The sequence below is a fragment of the Delphinus delphis genome, chromosome 8 (genome assembly GCF_949987515.2).
Source record: "Delphinus delphis chromosome 8, mDelDel1.2, whole genome shotgun sequence".
In the NCBI taxonomy this organism is placed as follows: domain Eukaryota; kingdom Metazoa; phylum Chordata; class Mammalia; order Artiodactyla; family Delphinidae; genus Delphinus; species Delphinus delphis.
This window is the reverse complement of record NC_082690.1, coordinates 50,457,811-50,482,861: the sequence shown is the minus strand read 5'-3', so window position 1 is coordinate 50,482,861 and position 25,051 is coordinate 50,457,811. Positions and strand designations below refer to the sequence as shown.

At 37.9% G+C, this 25,051-nt stretch overlaps 1 protein-coding gene across 1 annotated transcript; it reads left to right on the top strand.

Moving 5' to 3' along the window:
* DDIAS (DNA damage induced apoptosis suppressor) lies at window positions 1-12,818 on the top strand. Its single transcript, XM_060017245.1, has 4 exons — window positions 1-217; window positions 7,013-7,174; window positions 8,671-8,788; window positions 9,914-12,818. Exons 1-4 carry the CDS (start codon window positions 105-107, stop codon window positions 12,512-12,514), a joined length of 2,994 nt encoding a protein of 997 aa, XP_059873228.1. The 5' UTR covers window positions 1-104; the 3' UTR covers window positions 12,515-12,818.
* Window positions 12,819-25,051: the final 12,233 nt, after the last annotated feature.

The window sequence follows — 25,051 nt, the reverse complement described above, 5'->3', positions numbered from 1 at the left end:
GTGAAGTTTAAGTGATTTTCCTAAGAAATGAATTACACACATGCAATTAAAGATTTGCCATTCATCCCATGGTTATTTTGTTTTGCAGACCACAGTGAGGACACATGAATAGAAGAAGAAAATTTCTTCTTGCCTCAGTTCTTGCTCTCCAGAATTCTAGTTTTATATATCCTTCATGTCAAAAGTGCTTCTCTCGAATACTCCTGGTCTCCAAAAGGTAAAAATAAAGCCTGAAAGTGTGAGAAAGAAAATGCAAGTGTACACTGTAGATTTCCTATGGCTCAAAGGCAAGTAAGGATTAAATTTGTATCAGGACGTAAGATTCTCTTAGATTGGTTCTTCTGTAAATCCTGGAATAGAATTGGCTGGTAATCCTCTATTACTAGAGGGATGTTTCACATTATCTCCAAGTCTTTACTAAGTACCTGCTTCAGAGAAGAAAACTAATTTCTCAGAGAGGAAGTCACGAGCCTGATGCAAAAACTTAATACACTTCTGGGATATCCCTGGAAATAGTGTAGGGGTTTTTTGTTTGTTCATTGTTTGCTTATTTTTGCATAATCTCCAGATTATTTTTTAATAAATGAATAAACTCCCTGAGAACAGGGACTTTGTTATTGTAACCTCTGTATCCTTCAGCACCTAGAACTGTGCTTGGCACATAATACTTCCTTATGGTGCCCAGATTCAGGCCAACTAGACCTGAGAGCCTAGGATTCTTCTCTGATCTTTATAGAGTACAGGTGAGAGGTTAGGGTTGGAGTTCCTTAAGAATACATTCTCTCTTCCTAGGGGTGAGAATAAGAATATCTAGTAAGTACCTAGTAGTATGTAAGTAGAGTAGTAGGCCAGCAATATGCTTAACTAGTCTTTTTTGTCTAGTTAGCATTGTATGGGGAGGAATTGACAGTTCCAACCCACACCTGGACTCTTAAGTCATCCTTCCAGTAGTTTTCACTATTTCTTTATTAAGCTATTCTTTCAAGTACTCATTTGTAAATTGAGAGAAAGAACCTATTTGTGTTATTCATCATTAAATCCTCAGCATTCAGCCTATGGTTTAGTTCATAGAAAATACACAATAAATGTTAAATGAATGAATAAATGACAATGTGATAGTGTCTGGGTTGTCTTCGATCTAGACTTAGTTTCACTCATTTTCAGGTTCCTACCTATTTTCTGAAAAAACTAAAACACAGGGACTGTTTTCCTTTGATCAGGACCTATTCTTAGAAGCAGTGTGGTAAAATGGAACGATTTCAAGCTTCGGAAAACACAACAGGGTTGTAGATAGGCTCTGGCACTTGATAGTTGTATGATCTTGGGCAAGTATACTTTACCTATTGCATTATATCCTGGTGATTAAAAAGCACAGTTCTCTGGAGCCAGACTGCCTGGGTTCAACTCTCAACCCTGCCACTTAAAGCTTTGTAGCCTTGGGCAAGTCACTTAAATTATCTGGATCTCAAAATGGGGAAACTAATAATATCTGCTTCATAGGATTGTTGTGAATTAATAAATGCTTCAAACATTGTTTGATACATAATTAGTAATATATAAATGTGAAACATTTTTAAAACTAAGTTTTTTTCCCCCAAGTCATTTCTTTTAAAGATAATCTATAACAACCATTTAGGTTGAACAATACTGCCATTTTTACCTCTTTAGACTGGTAATAACAATAGATAACATTAATGAATGTTTACTATATGCTACACATGGTACTAGGAACTTTGTAAGCATTATATCTTTTAATACAACAGCCCTGTGAGGTGATGCTACTGTTAATGCCAACTTTCAAAGGAGAAAATTAAAGCTTAGAAAAGTAAAATAAATTGCCCCAAATCACAAAGCCAGATAGTTAGTGGCAGAAACATATTCAAGCCTAAACAGTCTGACTGCTATCTAGATCCATAATTACTATATTACCTCTAAATTAGCAGTGAAATTTGTATCCAGAATGATACCTCCCGCTCTCTTTCCCAGAGTTTAAGATGCCCTCAGAAAACTGAGCTCTAATTGGACCATTTAGTCACATAAAATCCACAGCACTTTGTCCTTGCCTGTGGAAATGTAGTCCACAAAAATATAGCCTCTCCTCTACAGATATTACATTAACAGTGCTACACAAAGTCTATTCCCATAATTTCCAGTGCTTATCTTTTCTACTGTTATCTCTGCTTTCCTTTTTTCTTACCTGGAGTCAGTTGTAAGCCAGCACAGGAAACAGAAATTCCTCACTGCTGCAGCACAGCAAGTTTATGACAGAGGAATTCCACACTGTAGCCTTTGCAGAAGATTTTAGAGACAGTGAAGAACAAAAAGACTGCTCCCTAAAAGTTTTTCATTGAACCCCAAATCCTTAGTGACAACCACCATAATACGTTTTGTGTTTTATGGGATTAACTTTTTTCTCTTGTTAACCTCCAAGATTAGAGCAGTGGTGGTTTTCAAATTACTGTTCTGCAGAGCCTTAGGGTTCTATGCTTCTAGAAGGAGATAGGATTAGAGAAGTAATAGTGGATTGTGCTGACTAGTAGGTAGGGCTTTAGGGCCCCCACTTTAGTTTCAACAACAGCTCCATTCTCAGCCTTGAATTAGGGTTCCAAATTAGATTTCTTTTCAAAAAAGATTCCATGACATAAAGATGCAGATAAAGAAATAAAAATGTAAAAACTATATGTACAGTTGACCCTTGAACAACACGGGGCGCCAACCCTCTACACAGTATAACTTATAGTTGGCCCTCCATATGTGCAGTTCCTCCATTTATGCAGGTCCTCCATACCTGTGGTTCCTCCATATGCACAGTTCCACATCCAAGAATTCAACCAACCACAGAATATATAGTACTATATAGGATTTACTCTTGAAAAGATCCATGTATAAGTGAACCTGTTGCAGTTTAGACCTGTGTTGTTCAAGGGTCAGCTGTATAAAAGTTAGTTTGGTCCTTCATTATCATATTCATATATATGTGAATATGTATATATATATATGTACACATTTGTATATGTGAATATGGTAATCTCATATAAAGGAACAAACATATGTGTGTGTGTGTGTGTGTATATATATATATATATATATATATATATATATATATATATATATGATTTTATATATGTATGGGGGAGGTGTATGTACTCCCAAAAATTATGAGCAAGAAAGGGGACTCATTTGTCCATATAAGCAATCTGGCCAGCCCAAACATGTAAATTGCCCTTCTGATTCACTTAAAGGAACCCATTATCCCTTTGGTCTAGAAATCTGTCTCTGCACTAAGAACTTTCTTTTCCTGTTATTTTTTAATATTTTTCATTACCTTTACCTGTGAAATATGTAAAATATTGTGTGTTATGGTTATGTGTGCAGTTTTCTGGGAGAGAAGAGAGTCCATTGCTTTCATCAGATTTTCAAAGAGTTACTAATCTCATCAATTTTTCTACTTTGGGGCTAAATATAAGTACACTAACCTAGAAAAATAAATGAATGAAAGAATGTTTTAACTGGTATCAAACAAAAAAGGTAGCAAATATAAGTATTATTTTAGATAGATCCTTTCAGAGGCTTCTTGGGGTCAAAACTTTTCATAATAATTCTAAGGCATAATTTGCCTTTTCACTCTCATTCTTGTAAAAGTGCATAGTGGAATTTTCCAGAGGCTCCATGACATGTGATATCACAGCAGAGTGAGCAGAGAAGGAGGTATGAGAATCCAGCTGTCTATTAAGACACACATTAAATAGGTTTGCAAAATATAAAGCAATGCCACTCTCTTCTCACTGATTTATTTTGGAACACAGTTATTTTTTGTAAAAATATGTTCTTTTTGTTAACTATGCAATGGATCTATTTTTTAAGGTATTAATAAGTATTTTTTAGAATTCTCACTTTCATTTAACTTCTCATTTTCAATTGGAAATATAGATAGATATTACCCACATAAGCAAAAGCTCTTTGGTATTCTCAATAATTTTTAGGAGTATAAAGGGTCCCTGAGACCAAATATGTTTGAAAACTGCTATTCCATAACAAATGACATTTTGGAAATAGGGGTGCCTCTAGAAGTTAAATCAGAGGACTGTGATTTCAATGTGTTGTCTCTACCCCTGCTTCTCAAAATGTGGTCTGAGGAACAGCTGCATCGGCATCACCTGGGAGCTTGTTAGAAATGCAGAATCTTGGGCCTTGTCCCAGACTTAGTGAATCAGTATCTTCATTTTAAGAAGATTCCTAGGTGATTGGTATACATACTGAAGTTTGAAAAGCTGTGATCTGTATTACTCCATACTAACATTTATTTCAATTCAGACTTATTCCCAAAAGGATTAAAGGAAACTACATAAATATCTTCATTTTATATATAACATAAAAGTATAAATAATTTAGTGTATATATGCATTAATGCTAATAATGCATTAATACTAGTCTTTCTTAGGCTATCATTGATACTCTGTATTTGTAAGGTAGTTCATTATTAACCATACTGTTCTTATAGTTAAACAAGAAAGAACTCCAGGCAAGGAATCCAAAGCCTTGGATTTGGTCATAAAAATCACTAACTTTGTCACATTGGGCAAAAATTCACCCCAGTTTCCCAGTTTGTGAATGGGAGTAAATGCCTTGTTTATGTATCAGAAGGAAATAATGTATGTTGAAAACATTTGTAAACTGTAAAACACTGATGCACATTAATTGTAAGATTTGCTAAGAATTTTACATTAGATCTGAATGCGTTATTAGTACATAATTTTTAAAGAAGTTCTAATATATATTTAAAACACTTAATTCATTTCACTAGAGCTTGGTACTAATGAGGTTTTATGCCCCAGTAAGTCGATTACCTTCACTTCCTTCTATGGCCAGACTACAACACAAACTCCAGCCAATTTGGTTAAGATTATATGAATGGATTGGCACAGATCCATCATCAGTGTGGAAAAAAAAATTAATAATTAGCGCAGATGTAATGATGATGAATCAGTAACTTCTTTTTTTAATTTATTTATTGTTTTTATTTATTTATTTTTTTGGCTGCGTTGGGTCTTCATTGCTGCGCGCGGGCTTTCTCTAGTTGCAGCGAGCGGGGGCTACACGGGCTACTCACTGCGGTGGCTTCTCGTTGCGGAGCACAGACTCTAGGCGCATGGGCTTCAGTAGTTGTGGCATGCGGGCTCAGTGGTTGTGGTTTGCAGGCTCTAGAGTGCAGGCTCAGCAGTCGTGGCGCACGGGCTTAGTTTCTCCGCGGGCTTAGTTTCTCCACGGCATGTGGGATCTTGCCGGACCAGAGCTCGAACCCGTGTCCCCTGCATTGGCAGGCGGATTCTTAACCACTGTACCACCAGGGAAGCCCCAGTAACTTCTTATATGAAGGATTAACCTTTGTTCAAAAGAGTCACCTTGTGAGCCATGGAATTCAGGCTCCCCCTAGTGGCTGTCTGGGAGCAATCAAATTTATACAACTGTCTCTAACATTTTCTATGCACATTTTTAAGCCAGATCATTAGCGACATGAAGAAAAAACAGTTCTAGGATTAACCATTACCATAAGATGTTTTAAGGGGTCAATTTGTTAAATTAAGAATGTGAAAAATGGATAGCAGAGTTCTAAGATATTGTAAACAACTAGAAAAGAGGGGAAGCATAAGTAGAAGTGACGGTAACCATCACAATACTTAATATAATTATGAGGGAGAAGCAGACTAAACACATTAATTTGACAAGATCTGTACTAGATTCTTTCTTTACTTTCTTTTCTTATACTTTGTCTCATTTTATCCTTCTTCAACCCTGGATTTCACAGATGAGGAAATCTAAATTTAAGGGATTTAGTATCTATCCTAAGACCAGACTGCTAGTACATAACAGTAGTGTTATACTTGACACACAGTAGTTTTTTTTTTTTATAAATTTATTTATTTTTATTTTTGGCTGTGTTGGATCTTCATTGCTGTGCGTGGGCTTTTCTCTAGTTGTGGCGAGCGGGGGCTACTCTTCATTGCAGTGCACGGGCTTCTCATTGCGGTGGCTTCTCTTGTTGCAGAGCACAGCCTCTAGGCCTGCGGGCTTCAGTAGCTGTGGCTCGCGGGCTCTAGAGCACAGGCTCAGTAGTTGTGGCACACGGGCTTATTTGCTCCGCGGTAGAGGGATCTTCCCAGACCAGGTCTCGAACCCGTGTCCCCTGCATTGGCAGGCAGATTCTCAACCACCGTGCCACCAGGGAAGCCCATACACAGTAATTTTTGATAAGAAAGGATTTGGCCAAAAAAAAAAAAAAGTGTTTGATAGAATTCAAACTTGAAAAAAAGAAAACCAACTAATGTCTAAACATGACCTAGGCCATCTTCACTATTAAACATGAACCACCACCACCACCCCCCAAAAAAAAGAATGCCTTTGGCCATAATTGCCTTACAAACAAGTTAAACAAGATGTTTTGTACCTATTTTTTGTAATCTAATAAATTCTCAGCATATTTCAATGAACTAAATTAAAGAAAGTAAAGTTATTCTTATAATAGTGAGAAAAATATGACTAGGTACTTTGTGTATAAATATTTGTTAAATGTTTTGAGATTATTCATTGTCCTTTTAACAGAAGATAGACTCAGGTCTTCTGTTGGTGTGGTGCTTGCTTCATTATATCTAGTTTGCCCCCACCCCCAACCTCAGACTATAATATGCCTCATTTGTTAATGATGACTTAGCTACCCAGTAACAACCAACCAGCCACCCTCCCTCCCCACACCCCTCTCTCTCCCCACATACACACACACAGTTTTCCTTCAATTTTTATCAATTTGGTGCTACTTAATTTAAATCAGTAAAGTAACTGTTATGAATAGAGAAAATTCAAAAGAGGTTGATCTGAAATCGTTTAAGAAGGATGGAACTTGTACATTTTGTACATAAAATATTATTTTTAATCTTTACTTTTCCAGATTTGTTTTACATCATATTAAAAAAAAGTAAGTGAACGTCTCTATGCTTTTTTTCCTCCACTTTTCCAGGTCTAATTGTCCAAAATGTGGCTCTACTGGTGAAGCTGAAAATGCCAGTTACAGATATAAGCTTACCTTAAAAGTTGCAGAATCAAACAAATTATTTGGTATTACTGTATTTGGAAGCTGCTTAGATGCATTTTTTGGTCTTACAGCCACTGGTTTGCACAGGTAAGAATATTTAAAGCATTCTTTTTCCTAGCTACTACTTTAGAACATCAATAGAATTTGAAGACGTGGGTTTTTTTTGGTTTTTTTGTTTTATTTATTTTTGGCTGTGTGGGCCCTTTGTTGCTGCTTGTGGACTTTCTCTAGTTGTGGTGAGTGGGGGCTACTCTTCGTGGCAGCATGCGGGCTTCTCACTGTGGTGGCTTCTCTCTTGTTACGGAGCACAGGCTCTAGGCGCACGGGATTCAGTAGTTGTGGCGCGCAGGCTTCAGTAGTTGTGGCTCACGGGCTCTAGAGCGCAGGCTCAATAGTTGTGGCGCACGGGCTTAGTTGCTCCGCGGTAGAGGGATCTTCCCGGACCAGATCTCGAACCCGTGTCGCCTGCATTGGCAGGCGGATTCTTAACCACTGCGCTACCAGGGAAGCCCCCAAAGATATGTGTTTTTAAGGTAATATGCATTTAGTAAAAACAGATGATCACTCGACCTCAGATCATCAGTTCATTTAAAAGATAATCAAGTGAGAAATAGAAAGATGTTTATTTACTGAATACCTATTGTGATGATGTTAAACCATGCTCCAACCAAACTGTAATTAGACTATTAAATTACAAAACTCTAATCCAAGTTAGAGAAATATATAATAAGAAAGTAGGGCTTCCCTGGTGGCGCAGTGGTTGGGAGTCTGCCTGCCGGTGCGGGGGGCGCGGGTTCGTGCCCCGGTCTGGAAGGATCCCACGTGCCGCGGAGCGGCTGGGCCTGTGTGTCCGGAGCCTGTGCTCCGCGACGGGAGAGGCCACAGTGGTGAGAGGCCCTCATACCGCAAAAAAGAAAAAAGAAAAAAAGAAAGTAAAATTGTTTCAAACTGAAGGATTTTTCAAATCAAGTGGCTAAGGTCTCTTGAGGTGGAAGAAGCTATTTGAAGGAATATTTGCATATCAGAAATTGAATTTTGTCATTTATTTCATTTGCATTGCAAGTTCATCTGCATAGTTTGACCTGTTAAGATGTTCTGAGAATGTAAGGAGATATGTAAGCAACTGAAACTTTTTCTCCCCTTCAATCTTCTGCCCTCCTCCCCTAATACTTAATAGAGGAAATCTCTGTTCATCTCCTTATAGTTGAGAGCAAAGTGATTTGAAGAAAGGGAGGGCCAAGGGACCACAGCCAGGATTGCCAGCGATGAGGAAAGACTTCCCCCTCTGCTTTGAGGAGAAGGGTTAAAGATCCCAGCACTACTCCCACTGACACTTTTAGAATAATTGCTGGGCCTGATTACTAGGCAGGCATCTACTTTATTCACATTTGATCAGTTGTTTTTGTCTTTCTAGGCTATAAGAACCTAGAGGGAACAAAATGCGTAGCTCTTAAAGTCACTTTTTTCCCCCCTATATGTAACTCAAAAGTTTCATGCTGTATTTTCAAACTAATTGTGTCTTTGTGGAAAGTTAAAATTTCAAAGCTTATCTCTTCCCATTTTTTATTTTCTTTCCAATCAAGGTACATTCAAGATCGTAATGAAATTCCAGAAACACTGGACAGTGATGCAGCTCAGACCCTATTAACTAAAGCAGTTGAAACTTGCTTTGTTGGACAAAGCTTTATTTTTGGAGTGACGGTAATTGAGACTAGCTTTCTTTTTATTATTATGCTAACATTTCCATTGTAATGAAATGATTTTAATTTTCTAAATAGTTTTTAGGAGTCATAAGTGTGAGAGCCTGTGGAAGCACTTTAAGCGTTGTAAAAATAGGCTATAGGTGATCTGTTAAAATACCATGTATGACAACTTCCTCTTTCAAAAGTTAGAAGAGCCCCATTCAAATGCATTCAGAACTTTAAAAATCTAAATTTATTATAAATTCACAAGTGCTAGATATTTTGTTTTGATATTTGGTATTTACTGTACCCTCTAAATTCAGTTCAGGTTCTGTAGTAAAACTTTCGTCAACTCTAGCTTTTTAATCTTATCTATAAAGGGAGAAAGAGGGAACTAACCTTGAAGGCAAAGTAACTGAGTGTTGATAACTGTAAGAATAGGTTAGGAAGGATCATCTTAAATAATTATAAAAGTGACTATAGAAAAAGTCCAGAGAATGTGCTGACTGAAGGAGTAATCGTTTTCTGTCTCTTGTATGCTAAAGGGAACAAATCAGTATTTTGCCTACACTGCAGTCAGTGTTTTAAAAAGCGGAATACAGCACTTCACAGCTGAACAGTGAGAAAACCCAAAGGGAAGATGAAATTAGAAGCTACAGAGGTTTTCTTTCTTAAAATCTCAGACGGCTCTTTTTCTTCTTTTTTTTTTTTTAAAGTGAGAACATTCCTTTAAACACTGAAAGCTTATGGAAGCTAATGAGAAATATAATAGTAGTTACCATTTATTGAGCAACTACTATTTGCTAAGCACTATAGTTTTTTGTGTGTTATTGCTAATACAGTAATCCTGCATTTTTATCCTTATTTTATAAATGAGAAAACTAAGGCTGCTAATAACTTGTCCAAAGTCCCAACACTAGGAAATTTTAGAACCAAAATTTAAAGACAAGTCTCTTTACTCCAAGGTTTACTTCCCCATAATTTCAATTCCTCTAGCGTTAAACCCTATAACTCTAGAGGAATTGAAATTACAGTGGTGGGGGTTATAGTTGCATCTGTTTTTAACCTTTTAAAACCCTGTTTCACATTTGAGTCAAAGGAAGAAAATATTATTCTGATTTAAATTCATTTACTTCTTTCACAGAATTTTGAAAGCCAACATCGACAAGGTTCAGGTTCCAGTAACCTCTTAGAGCAGTGCTCAGACCACAAGAGAGAAGTTAAAGCGCTAGTAGCTTGCCAGATTGTTCTACCAGACCCAGGTGTCCTAGGCTTCACTGTCATTGACTATTTCCATCGGCTTTTGCAGCTTTCTGATATCAGGAAACTTCGCTGTGGCTCCCAGGCACCTAATAGCCACCTACTTGCTTTAGAAAATTCAAATAGCGATGTCAGCAGCATATGTGGCCCTGACAGCAGTTCTTGTTGTTTTGAGTCCCATGGCAGCGATGATTTTTCAGGATTCTGGCAGCTATCACTTGAACTCACTTCCGTTGTTTCACAACTAACAGATGATGATGATTTTTCAGCTTCAGAACAAAGCGAGGCCATTGATACTCTTCACCAGAACAGAATGTGCATCTCCTCTGCAGAGGCCACTGGTTCCAATAGCTGCCATGATACCATTCAGGGTTTATGGAGCCCTGTTTCTTATATGGATCAAAATAGTGCAGCACAAAAGCTGGGTGAAGAACTTGGCTTACAAGCTGATCAGCCAAGTGCGGTTCATAGCAATCATCATGAAATTGGAGTTCCTGGTTCTAATTTATTCCCTTTGAAAGTGCAAGAGCCCCTTGAGCCAAGTAATACAAAATCCTTCCACAGTGCAGTGGAAGTTAAAAATATATATTCCCAGCGTGAGCTAACATGTCACCAGTATCATGATGTAGATACCCCCGCTAGCTTTCAGGAGAGATCTGTGTGTTGTCCACCTTCATCACTCAGACTTGAAGAGATAGCTGGGGGTTCTCAGGACTATGACCCTGAGATCTGGGCTGACCTTCCACTCTCTGAAAGCCTAAACAAATTTCTGGCAGCTATCGAAAGTGAGATTGCTATAACCCAGACAGATGGCAGTAGCAGGAAATGTCATCTAGATAATGACGTCAGTAAATTACATGCAGACCACAGCAGGATATCCGTGACTCCACAGAGAACTACTAGATCCTTGCATGCACCACCTGTAGGCTTAAGATCACCACAAGCAACAGTCAAAGCAAACTCCAGCAAAAATAACTTCCTTTCCAACTGTGAAGCAAATCCAAGTCCTAGCATTCATAAGGAGTCACAACCAGAGAACACAGCAGAGACTATCTCTGTAAGTAGTAGTGAAAGAGGCATTTCTGAAAATCTTCTACCAAATGTTTACCTGTCAGTTCTGTTTCCATCTTCAAAAGGCTCAGGCACAACAGTTACTCTTAAGTCTACCAGAATTCCACCACATGAGGCTGAAATTTCACTTAAGCACGATACTTCAGAGACTGACCATTCTTGTCTCAATAGCAAATATTTTAATGGATGTGGAGAAAAATCACTATCCGAAAGGAGTGAAAAGTTGACAACTTTGAGTTCTAGGAGATATAATGATGTTTCCAACCTTCACAACTTAGAAAATAAACAATACTGTAGGCAGCCAAAGAACCAGGGTGACAGTTTGACAATTTGCAGGAAACTCACATATCCTTTAGAAGCTCTTTGCAGTATGCCAGATAGAAGTACGAACGCATTGAAAGAAATGTCTTATGAGCACACTGGTAATAACCTAACAGCAAACTGTTCTGCTGGTCATGAAGGTGGCTACAATGCTTCTGCTGATCTCTTTGATGATAGTCCTAAAGAAATGGACATGGCAACAGAAATGACCAAAAAGTCACAGGATATTTTGTTACAGTGGGGAAAGTCTTCGGCAGAAAGTCATCCTACAGAATCTGATTTTTCATTGAGATCATTCTCTGAAAACTCCAGCCAGTCTTCACAAAAGTTATCCTTGCAAAACACATCTGCCTCTCTGTATCTAAAAACATGTCCCTCTCCACCTCATTTTCAGTCAGATTCAGAATATGATTTTGAAGATAGCCAAGACTTTGTTCCATGTTCACAGTCAACTCCAGTTATAGGATTCCACCAAACTAGAATTCATGGAATGACAGGAGCTTTCAAAAAATTACCTGCCTTTTATTTGGACCTTGATGCTAACTATAAAAAGACAAGGATTTCCACTGTAAATGATGCACAGCAAACCACCCCAAGCTGTCCAAAAAATATAAAGACAACCAGCCAGAAATCCAGAAGCCCTACTATATCTAGTATTACACAACCAGAGATCTCCAACAACTGTCCTGTTGCTAAGTACCTTGAAACTGATGTTGATGAATGGGTCCCTCCTACCACACAAAAAGTATTTCCTTCAGAAATGCTTGGATTCCAGGCCATGGGTCTAAGGAAATGCCCAGCTGCTTATAATTCTCCTGATCAAAAAGAGTTACCAAGAAAAAAACTGAAATATGTCAAACAAAGAACTGATAAATGCTTAATTAAGAAAAAGTTAAATTTGAAGAATATGCTTACAGCAGCAGAACAGAAATCTCCTGACTATAGCAGTACAGGGTTAGGCTGGATTTTCAAGGAGTCGGTTTTGGGACTTTCTTCGCATTCAGAAGTCAAATGTTGCCTTCCATTTTCAGAAGGTTGGTCACCTTCAGTGCCTGAAACTAAAAGTGCTTGGTCTCCTGAATTGTTCTCATAAAATGTCACCTGAACCCAATTTCTGAGCTTTTAAAGGTAAGTCTGTTTGGAAACTCTTGCCTCCAGTGTCATGGAAAGCATTCTTACCATTTTGAACGCTTGAAGAGAAGCAAATAGAAAAGAGGTGCTGTTGTGCCTTTTTATATGGGGGGAAGCCATTGTTCTTCCCAGTGTTTTATCCAGAATACTCTGATTTCAGATAATTTGGCACTTTATCTTATATTATTGATTGTACTTATGTAATATTGTCAGTTTTGCTTATTGAAAGTATTTGTTAAAATCACACATACATTCAGAAATAAAACCTTTGCAGACCAAAACTTAAAGTCTTTCTTAATTGTTCAGCTTAGATCAGAAAATGTCTACCATGTATTAAGCCAACTACTGTTCTGAGTTTGTGATACAAAGCTACAACGCCACTGATCTTAAAAGATTTTAGTCTACTGGGTAAGACAGAAATACAATGGACAATTTCAATACAATGCAGTAAATGCGATGATAGAAGTTTTTAACGGATATTAAATTTATGTTGCTCTGGGAGCATGGCAGAGAATCAGTTAACCCAGCAGCATCTATGGGCTGGGGATAAGAAGAAAGGTCAATAAAAACTTACAATTTAGAGGTAAATGTGAAACTGTCACTATTTTATCCAGTAATTATTTGTTGAATGCTTACTACATGCCAGGCACTATGCTAGGTGCTGGGAATTCAAAAATGAAAGTCAAGCTCTTACCTCAGAAACTCATGGTCTAGAAGAGTAAACAGGTCTCTGATAGGGAGATAAGCTCAAAGGGCTAATAAGGAGCAAAAATGAAGAATAGTTTCTAGACATTCACGTCCTTAGCAGCACCTCAGCTGCACCCTGTAAAATATTTGTGCGTCTCTGGTCAGCTCTCTTTGCCATTCCCCACAGCAACTATTCCAGATACTCACCATTCTTCGTGCCACCGACCTACCTACTCTTGCCTCGTACTTCACGGAGATCACCTGTATTCCCTTACCTTCCCACACCCATACTTACCCACTTGTCTGTATCGACTCACCCACAACTCTTCTTCCTCTAACCTCAGAAATAATGCACACCTCCTATTTAGTGCTAATCTTTCTTTTTGGGCTGTTGATCCATTATACCCATCTTTATCGTCTTGCTCTACTGGCTCTCTCCCCTTCCCCCACTTTTAATTTTGAAAACTTGCAAAAAAGTTGAAAGAATGATACAATGTTACAGCATCTATACATACGACCTAGATTCAATCATTTAACATTTTGCCTTTTGTGTATGGGTGTATTTTTTCCATTGTGTCTATAGATACATATAGTTGTTTTCTGCTGAACCTTTTTTAATTAGCTTATTTATTTTTGGCTGCATTCGGTCTTCGTTGCTGCGCACGAGCTTTCTCTAGTTGCAGTGAGTGGGGGCTTCTCTCCATTGTGGTGCACGGGCTTCTCATTGTGGTGGCTTCTCTTGTTGCAGAGCATGGGCTTTAGGCACGTGGGCTTCAGTAGTTGTGGCACGTGGGCTCAGTAGTTGTGGCTCACGGGCTCTAGAGCTCAGGCTCAGTAGTTGTGGCATGTGGCTTAGTTGCTCCGCGGCATGTGGGATCTTCCTGGACCAGGGCTCAAACCCGTGACCCCTGCATTGGCAGGAAGATTCTTAACCACTGCGCCACCAGGGAAGTCCCTTTGCTGAACCTTTTTAAGGTAAGCTGCAGATATGACATTTTACCTTGAAATACTTCAACATGAGTTTTCTTAAAATAAGGACTTTCTTCTACATAATTATTGGTACAATATCATTATCACACTAAAAACTATAACAGTAGTTCTACAACATTGTCTAATGTTTAGCCCATATTTAAGTTTTTCTACTTGTCCCTAAGTTGTAATTGTTGTCGATGTTGTTTAACCAGGATTTCATTAAGGTGACTCCATGGGGTTTGGTTACGTCTCCTGTGTCTTTTTCTAGAAGTTCACCTCTTTTTTTCCACAACATTGGGTTTATGAAAATATCAGACCATTGTTTTGTAGAATGTCCCACATACAGATTTTTGTATTTGCTTCTTTGTAGTATCACTACCTTGTCTCTCTGTCTCCAGTGTTTCCTGTAAATAAGGTCTAAAGACTTGATTAGATTTAGGGTTTGGGCAGAGATATTTCATGGATTTATGTTGTGCACTTCATATTGTATCAATGGAGACACAGTATCAAGTTATCCCACTATTAATGATGCTAAGTGAGATTGCTTGCTTAAGATGTTGCCCACCAGATCTCTCTAGTCTACAGGTACTTTTTTTCTTTTTTTTCCTTTTTTTAAGAGTAAAGAGTCTGTATTATAGTTGCCTACCAGTGGTGTTAATGAGTTTCCATTTCCTGCTCTCTATCACTATGTACTCAAGAATTTTTACTTACTCAGTGATGTACAGTCGGTTTCACTCATTCTTTTTGATACTCCATGTAATACTTGCTCTCTCACTTCTAGCTACTATTGTTTATAGCCAGTCTCCATCAAAAAATAGTCACTGTCAGCTTTCACATCACTCACTATTCAACCTGCTGCAATCTATTCTCTCTCCCCCACCTCCAGTGGCTATGGTGTTGGTAGTTTTCTAACCCTCAAATCCAATGGATTTGTCATTCCTTATTTTATTTGATCTCTTTGCACTCTATATACAGGTAACATTTTCATGGTTTCTGGTTTCTCCTAGTCTCTGATCAGGTATGCCTGCAGGGCAATTTTTTTTTTTTTTTGCTGGGCCCTATATAAACAATTTGATTTTAAGATGTATTACAAAATTCATGGTCCCATGTAAGGTAGAGTTCATCAATGAAGATTTAGAATAATGGATAAGAAAAAGATGTGCATTTATTGACCAGTCAGTGCATGTGAAGATTCTTTATAGTATACAGGCAACACCCCTTTCTCAGGCCAAGGATATAGTCTCTTCATGTTCTTTATTGTCAAATGTGCCATTCCTGGCTAATTTCATATCTCCCACTGTGATTAAAGAGTAGTAATGTAGTTACTATTGTATTGAACTATGTAGATCTTACCTCTACAGTTCCCTAATGTCATTTATTTAATGCTGGTTACATCTTTACTCATGCTGCATCCATTGTGCCACCGTGAGTACTGGCTTCCAGTAACTCTCTCAGATGTTGTTACTCTGCTTCACTGATGATTACCAAAAATGCAGATCTTACACAGAGTATGCAGGAAAATGTGAATAATAATTCATTTTCTGGTGATATTTAGCATTTGGACTTTTCTAGCATAAACGTAGAGCACATGTTCTAACCGTGTCTTCTCTTGAACTTTTTAGGCTGTAATTACTGCATTCCCAAACTGTGATCTCTTAGCCACACCCAGGAAGAATAGTCAAGAGGCCCACGGATGGAGCAAGAAGAATAGTTTCATTTGTGCAAGGAATGCCCATTCCTCCATCAGCATGGCTTAAGCCCATACCTAGAGGGCACAAGGTCGCTGTCAATTGGAAATGAGAGGACATTGATTGGAAGAGCCAGTTGGCATAGCAGAGCAGCAGTCTTAAAAGGCCTCAGATTAGATGGGCCTGTCCTGACACACAGTGCAGAACCTGCAGAGAGGGTAAGGGGACCTCCCTGGTGCCAGTGGTGGGAGGTGGACAGAATTTAAGAACAATGTCACCATCCTCACAAACTTGGTGGTCTACAGACCAAAGACAGTCCCATAGTTGGAACACAGACCAGTGGGAGCCAATGCACAGACCCACACATACAACTCAATCTCAAGGGTCAATAGTTTGGTAACCCAAAACCCTGAATTCATTCTGTGTCCAATATGAGAGTCACCTAAAAGCACCATTCTGGCAGCTCAGTTTCCTACTATTGTGTGAAGGAAATATTGCTTCGGCCAGTAGAAATGGTCCACTCTTCAGACCCAGGGAAATTCCATAGGCACAAGACCCAGAGCTCCTTAGAGCATTTGTTCCACATGAAGAGTAGGTGAATGGGTTAGAGGGTCAGAGAGTACCTCAGATGGGAGAAATGGCACGTGTCCCAGCACCAAAGTGGGACTTGAAAATCTCAAGAGAGGCATTCTGGCGACCACGTCTACGTGGGGACCAGATCCAGGCTCAGGGTGCCTTCCTTAGTTCCAGGAACTGGAGGTGAATTTAGAAAATCTTGAGGAAGACACTCCAAAGCATCAGTCTCCCTGAAGCATGGGGCTGGTCAGGGTCCTTTCTTACTCAGCTCTTAGAGGTACTGTCTGATCATCCCCTCTTATTATCCTTGACTGCTTCATTTGCCTGCCTTTTAAAAGATGGTGCCTCAGTGTTCTGTTATTGGCCCTTCTGTTGAAAACCCGAATGAACTTTTTGGCCAACCCAATACATGTACTCTTTGGTTGAATTTATCCACTCATCTGTAGTTACCACCCATAAGCTGTTTAATTCAAAATCTGTCTTTTATCTAGACTCTCCTGAGACCAAACTTGTATGTTAGTGTTTTATTATTCAGCTCAAAATGTTTTATAATTTCCATGTGGGTTCTTTGACCCCTGAATTTTTTACAAATGTATTTCTTCATTTCCAAACAGAAAGGATTCTTTCCCTAGCTATCTCTTTATGAATGATTTCTACCTGAATTACACTGTGGTCAGAAAAATTATTCTATATTATTTCAGTCCTTTGAAATTTGTTGAGACATTTTCTGGCCCAATCTATAGCCAGATTGTAAATGTTCTAGGTGTGCTTGAAAAGAACATATATTCTGCAGTTACTGGGCACAGAATTTTATATGTGTGTATTAAATATATTAATCATGTTCAAATTATCTATATCTGTACTGACTTTTCCCTTGTTTTATTAATTATTGAAAGAGGGATTTTTAAATCTCCCTCTATGATTATGAATATGTATATTTCTCCTTTTAGTTCTGTCAATTTTTATTTCATTTTGAGGCTATGTTATTAGACACAAATTCAATCTTGTGTCTTCCTGATGGACATGGGGAAAGTCACGTTTCATTGCTATTAATGCTTTTTGTCCTAAAATCTAATTGTTATTACTGTACTACATTAGTTTTGTCTTGGTTAGTGGGTTTTGTTTTTCATTTCTCTTTTATTTGTTTGTTTATTTATTGGCTGCATTAGGTCTTAGTTGTTGTGCACAGGCTTTTCTCTAGTTGTGGCAAGCAGGGCTACTGTTCATTGTGGTGCGCAGGCTTCTCATTGCAGTGGCTTCTCTTGTTACGGAGCGTGGCCTCTAGGGCGTGCAGGTTTCAGTAGTTGTGGCTCGTGGGCTCTAGAGAGCAGGCTCAGTAGTTGTGGCCCACAGGCTTAGTTGCTCCGTGGCATGTGGGATCCTCCTGGACAAGGGATCGAACCCATGTCCCCTGCAGTGGCAGGCGGACTATTAACCACTGTGCTACCAGGGAAGTCCCTCATTTCTCTTTTAAATCTTTCTGTAGCTTTACATCATAGAAATGTTTCCTGTAAACCTCATATAGTTTGGTTTTGTTTTATTGTCCAGTTTGACAATCTTTGTCCTCTAGCTGGAATATTTCATCCATTAACAATTAATGTAATAATTTAAATATATTTGAGTTTATCATATGTCATGCTTCCTGTTTATCCTGTCTATTCAATGTTCTGTGACTTCTTCTTTTTCTTATAATCCTTTCCCAAAGACCTTAAATCTTTTTAATACATTTACTATTTCTTTTAATTATGTTTGTCATAAGTTTTAATTCTATATTTTTAACTCCACAAGATATAGTTTCTATAGTCAGTTTTTTATATTTTTTTTGTTTTTGTTTTAGATTTACCCACATATTTACCATTCTCTTTGCTCTTCAATTTATGTTTTATCCTAGATCTTATATCACTTTCCTTTGGTCTGAAATAAAACCTTCAGTATTTTTTTTTTTAACTTTTATCTATGTAGTTTTTTCTTTTAATCCAGAGTTGTTTTTTGAGTTTTGAGTGTCCTAGCTTTGGCAGTTTACTGTTTATTTATTTATTTGGTTGCACCAGGTCTTTAGTTGGGGCAGGCGGGCTCCTTAGTTGTGTGCGGTATGCATGTGGGATCACCAGCAATCAAACCCAGGCCCCCTGCATCAGGAGCATAGAGTCTTAATGACTGTGCCACCAGGGAAGTCCCCAGAATTATTTCTTCTGTTGAGATTTTCTTGATGGAAAACTCAGGTTTTTTGAATTTGCATATTTATTTATTTGTTTGAAGATGTCTTTATTTTCACTCTCAATCTTTTTCTTTTTTTGGCCACTCCACACAGCTTGCAGGATCTTAGTTCCCCAACCAGGGACTGAACCTAGGCCACAGCAGTGAAAGCACCAAGTCCTCACCACTGGATCACCAGGGAATTCCCAATTTTTCACTCTCAATCTTGAAAGATATTTTCTCTGAGTGTAGAATTCTAGGGTAGGAGTTATTCTCTTTCCACTCACAATGCCATTCAACTGTCCCTGGCTCTCATTGCTGTTGAGAAATCAGCTAACTGCCTTTTTTTTTTTTTTTTTAAGTAATCTGATATTTTTCTTTCTGGATATTTTTATTCTGCCTTTAGTGTTCCTCAGTTCTATTAATGATGTGTTGAGATATGGATTTCTTCTTTTTTTTTTTTTTTTTTTTTTTCTTTACGGTACGTGGGCCTCTCACTGTTGTGGCCTCTCCTGTTGCGGAGCACAGGCTCCGGACGCGCAGGCTCAGCGGCCGTGGCTCACGGGCCCAGCCACTCCGCAGCATGTGGGATCTTCCCGGACCGGGGCACGAACCTGCGTCCCCTGCATTGGCAGGCGGACTCTCAACCACTGTGCCACCAGGGAAGCCTCGGATTTCTTCTTTTAATTCTTCTTGAGATTCATTAAGTTTACTGAATCTGTGCATTAGTGCCTTTCAACAGTTCTAAAGATTTCTCAGCCATAATCTTAAAATATTGCCTCTACTCCATTCACTCTCATTTGAGAATTCCAATTAAACATGTTATGCATTCTCACTCTTTCATTTCTCTTAACCTTTCCTTGATTGTTTTCCTCTTTATATCTGTGCTGCATTCTATACAATTTCTTCTGACATCTTCATCTGTGTCTAATCTACTTTTCTACCTACCCATTGAGTTTTTCTTTCAAAAATTATATATTTTCTGAAAGCTGGATTTTTTTTTTCGAATTTGCTAGATCACATTTTAAAGTGTTCTTTTTCCTCTAGACATTTTCAGGTTTGTCTGTTACTACTTCAGACACAGTAAGCATAGTTGTTTTACATTCTGTGTTTGACAGTTTCAGTAACTAAAGTCTTGATAGGTCCCTATTGTCATATTTTTTTTCTGCTGGTTCTCACTCATAGTGCCATGTTTCCTTGAGGCCTAGTTTAGCTGGAGCTACTTGTTTTCTTTGGAAAATTATTTATAAGAATTCTGAGGCCTAAGAAAATGTTTTCTGGGGAAGGATTTCCATTTGCTTCTGCCAAGTGCCTGGAATCACTACCAGTATAAAACAACTTAAACTAAATTCATATTTGAGGGCTTTTTATTTTTTTAATTTATTTTATGAAGTATAATTGATTTATAATGTTGTGTTAATTTCTACTGTGAGAGTTTTTTAGATCCGCCAAATGAGCTGAATTTGGGTTGCTAAATCATACAGGGGTCAGATTATGACTATAACTTCTTAGGGACTGTTTCCTTCCTCCACTGCTGAGGGTTTATATCTGATTCCCCCTACACTGAAGACCTTCTGAGGTCCTGCCTTGATGGGCAATTCCTAATCCTATTAGATTCCTTACCATGAGCAAGTTATCTTCTGTCCCCCATACCTCACACAACAATGAAAACTGAGTTAAGATTGTCCCCTAAGCATTTTGTCCATCTTTTATGGCTGAATTATTTGTGACTATATTACAGTATTTGACCTGCCATGAATTATCATTTAATAATAAATGTCCCAGGATTTTTACTCCTTTTAGATGATAAAAAAAAACTACCCTCAAAGTTGCAGCTACCTTATTAGACTGTTAAACAGTTACTAAATTTCTAAATATGGCATCTCATCAGTTCTTAGCATTTTAGACCTGGAGGGGACCTTGGAAAACATCTGAATCAGTGGTTCTCATCCATAGGCTGCTCATTTAAATCACTTGGGACCTTTTAAAACCATATTGATGCCTAGATCTCATCCCAGACCAGATTTATCAGAATTTGTGAGGATAAATCTCACATATCAGTAGTTTTTTTAAACTCTCCAGGTGATTCTAATGTGAATCCAAGGTTAAAAAGCACTGGTCTAAACCTCATAGATGAGGAAACTGAGACCCAAAGATGCTAAAAGTCTTCCCAAAATTGACATTTACATAAGGTAGAGATTAGAACGTGAAGTACCCTAAGTCTTACTCCAGGACTCTATTGCCCCATTCTGCCTCCTTTATTATTGAATACTAAATAAAGATTGGCAACAACATTTCTTTTAATTCAAGAATTCATACAACAAACATCATGTGTTTTCTGGGTACTTGGCACTAATGATAGGATTATTAAATAGAAAAACACTCTGGAAACTTAAGGTTAGAGAAAAGCTGATGGAAAACTAGAAGGATTATCTAGTTAGCGTTTGTTCTTTAAAGTCACTGCCTAGTCTGGATCTTCTACCTAAGATGCAATGAAATGTTTTGGTTATAATTTAATACCAGGAGCAAAAGAACCTGTCTTCCCATTAAAACTGATATGTTTAATTATTTTCTAATAATGAGAACTGCATCCTTGACTGTTTTTCCTTTTTCTTGTAAAGAATTCAAAACCAAACATGATGCTCAGTTATAGCCACTGTACTGGGTCTTATGGTTTGCTCCCTCCTTTTAAGTGATCTGAATTTTATTTCCATTTTTATTAACATTATGGCATAAGTGCCTTTTATTATAAAAATGCCTTTATTAGTTTTGAAAGGAAGTGGTGAAGTAAATTTTTAAATTTAAAAACCAACCTCAATTCGTTAATAGATTGTTACCATTTAATGAGTAAAGTATATGTAAACTGCTGTTTTTTATTTCCCTAGAGTGTTTACCAAGGAAAACATAAAATATAGACTCCTAAATTTATCTAAGAGAGAAATTTTAGATACATGGTTTTCTCAATCAGCATTATTCATTTTATAGATTTCTTTGATAATTATCAGTTGTGAAAGTCATACCTATACCTATTAGATGACTGATTATGTATGCATACGTACCAGAATCTAATGTGATACCACGGCCAGCCAGACTTTTCTTTTAGCTGCTGGTCTTTAAAGAGTCGATAACCATTTCTTGATAGCCATAACTTATGTGGCAGACCTTTGTTAGGTTCTATCATTCATTAAAAGTATTCAGCAAATTGTTTGTTGCGTTCCAGAATGTACCTGGCACTGTGCTAGGTTTAAGATAACTGCTATCAAGAAGCTCACACTCTAATACATGATGTCACATACATTATATCATTTAGCTTTCATTCAATCCTGTAAAATATTGTTATCCCCATAGCCTCTACTATCTTATCTGTAAAACAGAAATAATACCTCTTAAAGCTACTGTGAGAGTTAAATAAGACAGTAAGTGTGGAACATGTTCCTGCCATCAAATTCAGTGTTCTTTCTACACCACCACACCTTCCAATACCAGAATTTCCTGTTTGCTTTCACCTACCCCTTTATTCTTCAGACACCATTTTGAATTAGCATCTGCTCTATGGTTGTAATACCTTTAACCAATTCCGATTCCTCACCTCCACCATGGCTTCTTCCCATCTTTCTCCCTCTATTAAAATCCAATCCTTTTCTGACCCCTTGCTTCCCCCTTGCAACTCAAAGTATTTTTGGAAATGATCCCTTATCACTGATTCATTGTTGATGGCAATGTAATTGGTATGAATTCTGTGTAAGATAATTTGGCATTATCTATGAAAATTATAAAAGCATTTCCACTAGTAAAAAGTTATCCCACAATTATATTCATATATAAAGAAGTATTAAAGAAAGATATTCCAGGGCTTCCCTGGTGGCGCAGTGGTTGAGAGTCCGCCTGCCGATGCAGGGGACGCAGGTTCGTGCCCCGGTCCGGGAGGATCCCACATGCCGCGGAGTGGCTGGGGCCGTGAGCCATGGCCACTGAGCCTGTGCGTCTGGACCCTGTGCTCCGCAGCGGGAGAGGCCATAGCAGTGAGAGGCCCGCGTACCACAGAAAAAAAAAAAAAAAAAAAAGAAAGATATCCCATATCGCATTGTTTTTAATAGCAAAATAGTGAAACAAATAATCATCAACATTTATAAATGGTTTTATATGTGTAGAATATTACTGGAAGGATACAAAAAAACCAGTGAAAATTTTTTTAAAAAGTGAAAATCAGAGTGTATGGCATTATATGTATACACGTACACATATATACACATATAGACATATATATGTATATATCTTTCATGAGTATAATGATACTTTAAACACTAGGTGCCTTCAAATGATGATAGAGAACCAATTCATTGTCTTGAAAACTTATAAAAACAAAGGGAAAGAATTAAACATTTATCTTAATTTTCTTATATAAACTGTACCATTGGATAACCAAATAGCTGTAGGGAGATTCTCCTTATAAAGACTCCAACTAATACATTTCATAAATGATAGAAATGGAATATCACCATTTTGCAATCCCCAATGAATAATGGATGTGCTCATTGAGCATCAATGGCTGCTAATATTCCAAAAAGAGACAAGGAGCACCTGTCTATTTACTAGATGACTTGCTGCCTGATTCATAAATCATTCAATAAAGTCAATTAGATCTTCAAAAAAACCAAAAAGACAAGATATTATATGCTTCCAGATGAAAGAATATATCACTTCCTTTAATCTTGCCAAAAGTATTGAACCTGAGTCTAATCTCGCCTCTGTATCTAGCTGTCAATTTGCAAAATACACAACTGACAAAAGAACATGCAGACCTACACCAATAAAAATGAAATCAGCAAAATCCAGACTAGGAAACTGCATATCAGACAATGCATGTTCTTCAACAGATGATTTTAAGGAAAAGACAAAGATGGTGGAGGAGCCTGTAAATCATTTAAAAGGCTCATGAAATTTTTTTTAATGGGCAAGACTAAACTCCAGTGCCTTGAGATGCACACTTGAGTATGTCAATTCCTTGATCACTATGAAGTCAAGATAGTTTCTTTGAGAAGGAGAGGAGATTCAGGAATGGTTGACAAAGTTCTATTTCTTGACTCAAATACAAGTGTGTTTACCTTATAATAGTTTACTAAATGATACACTTGTTTTCCTGCATTTATGTTTTAGTTTATATTTTTTAATGTTTTAAAAATAATTGAAAAGAATGTAAGTAGGTGCATTGTAACGAGGGAAACAAAAGGCACAGACAGGTGGAGCATCTCTCTTTGGGCCAGTCCTCATAGTTATTTTACATACTTTGTCATTTACAGAAGTCAGGTAACTCACTCAAGGCCAAGGCCACATCACTAAGTGGCAGAGCCAAAGCTCTGATTTTTCCAGTGCACTGCACCGCCTCTCAGGCCTTAGGGGGAATGCTGCAAGAGCCCTCACCTCTTAGGCCAGGCATTTCTCTGTGAGACAACTTCTGCCTTCTTGTTGACCAGTGGCTGCAGCCACTTGAATAATTTAAGGTTGAAGGCAGGTGAAGTATTCTGCACTGTTTTTATCTGATCCATCACTTGCACTTTCAGCCTAAATTAATTTGTTATGTGATAAGAGAAAATTATCTCCATGGGAGAGAAATGAACTCACCTATAAAAATATTGCCTTTTCCCTAATAGGATTCAATCTGTTTCCTGCAGTTCCCTTTAGGTGCCAAGCTGAAGTGTATGACCACTTGGCCTATCTCCCTTCATCACAATTCCTTCACTGGCTGAAGAATTTTCTGCTAACTCGAGCTACCAGCTCTGCCAAGAGCCAGGTGTTTGTCCATCCCTTGCCTGCCTTGGGTGGGAAATGATAACTCATGACATTGCAAAACCCAGGGCTGACCAGCAGCTTTCTCATTTTGTATACAGCAAATACAGGGGCTCAGGGCCTGGGTTGATGGACACAATAGCACCTGTAATTAGATCCAGGTGCTGTATACACTGGCCATTGACTATGACTCCAATAATTACAAAGTCAACCAACCAAAATAGATGTTATCAAAGATGGCTAAAACAGAGACCTAAAAATCAGCAGGAGCTGGAGAAGCATTTTCCCACTCTTTGAAGATCTAAGCTTAAGATACATGTGTTTGGTAAAACAGGCAATTTTTCAGCAGGCCTTAACCAGATTACTTGTCTCAGGGCTTGCAGCTTGGCTGGTATCAGATAAAGGGATTCATTGAAAGCATAAGCTTAAGGGACATGATTAAGTTAACTGGAGTCAATAAATGCCATTGACAGTATGTTACAACTCTCTTAGATCTTGGGATATTTCTTATGTAACAAAGGGGAAGTGGATATGGTAACTCTCATATTGAACCTGTAACTAAGCAGCCAGTCAGCCCAATTAACTAATACAAT

Excerpts from the sequence above, each read along its gene's own strand:
- DDIAS (XM_060017245.1), top strand. The coding sequence starts at position 105 with ATGAATAGAAGAAGAAAATTTCTTCTTGCCTCAGTTCTTGCTCTCCAG. Across the intron at positions 218-7,012 it reads ATACTCCTGGTCTCCAAAAG|GTCTAATTGTCCAAAATGTG; the intron begins GTAAAAATAAAG and ends CCACTTTTCCAG. Across the intron at positions 7,175-8,670 it reads ACAGCCACTGGTTTGCACAG|GTACATTCAAGATCGTAATG; the intron begins GTAAGAATATTT and ends TTTCCAATCAAG.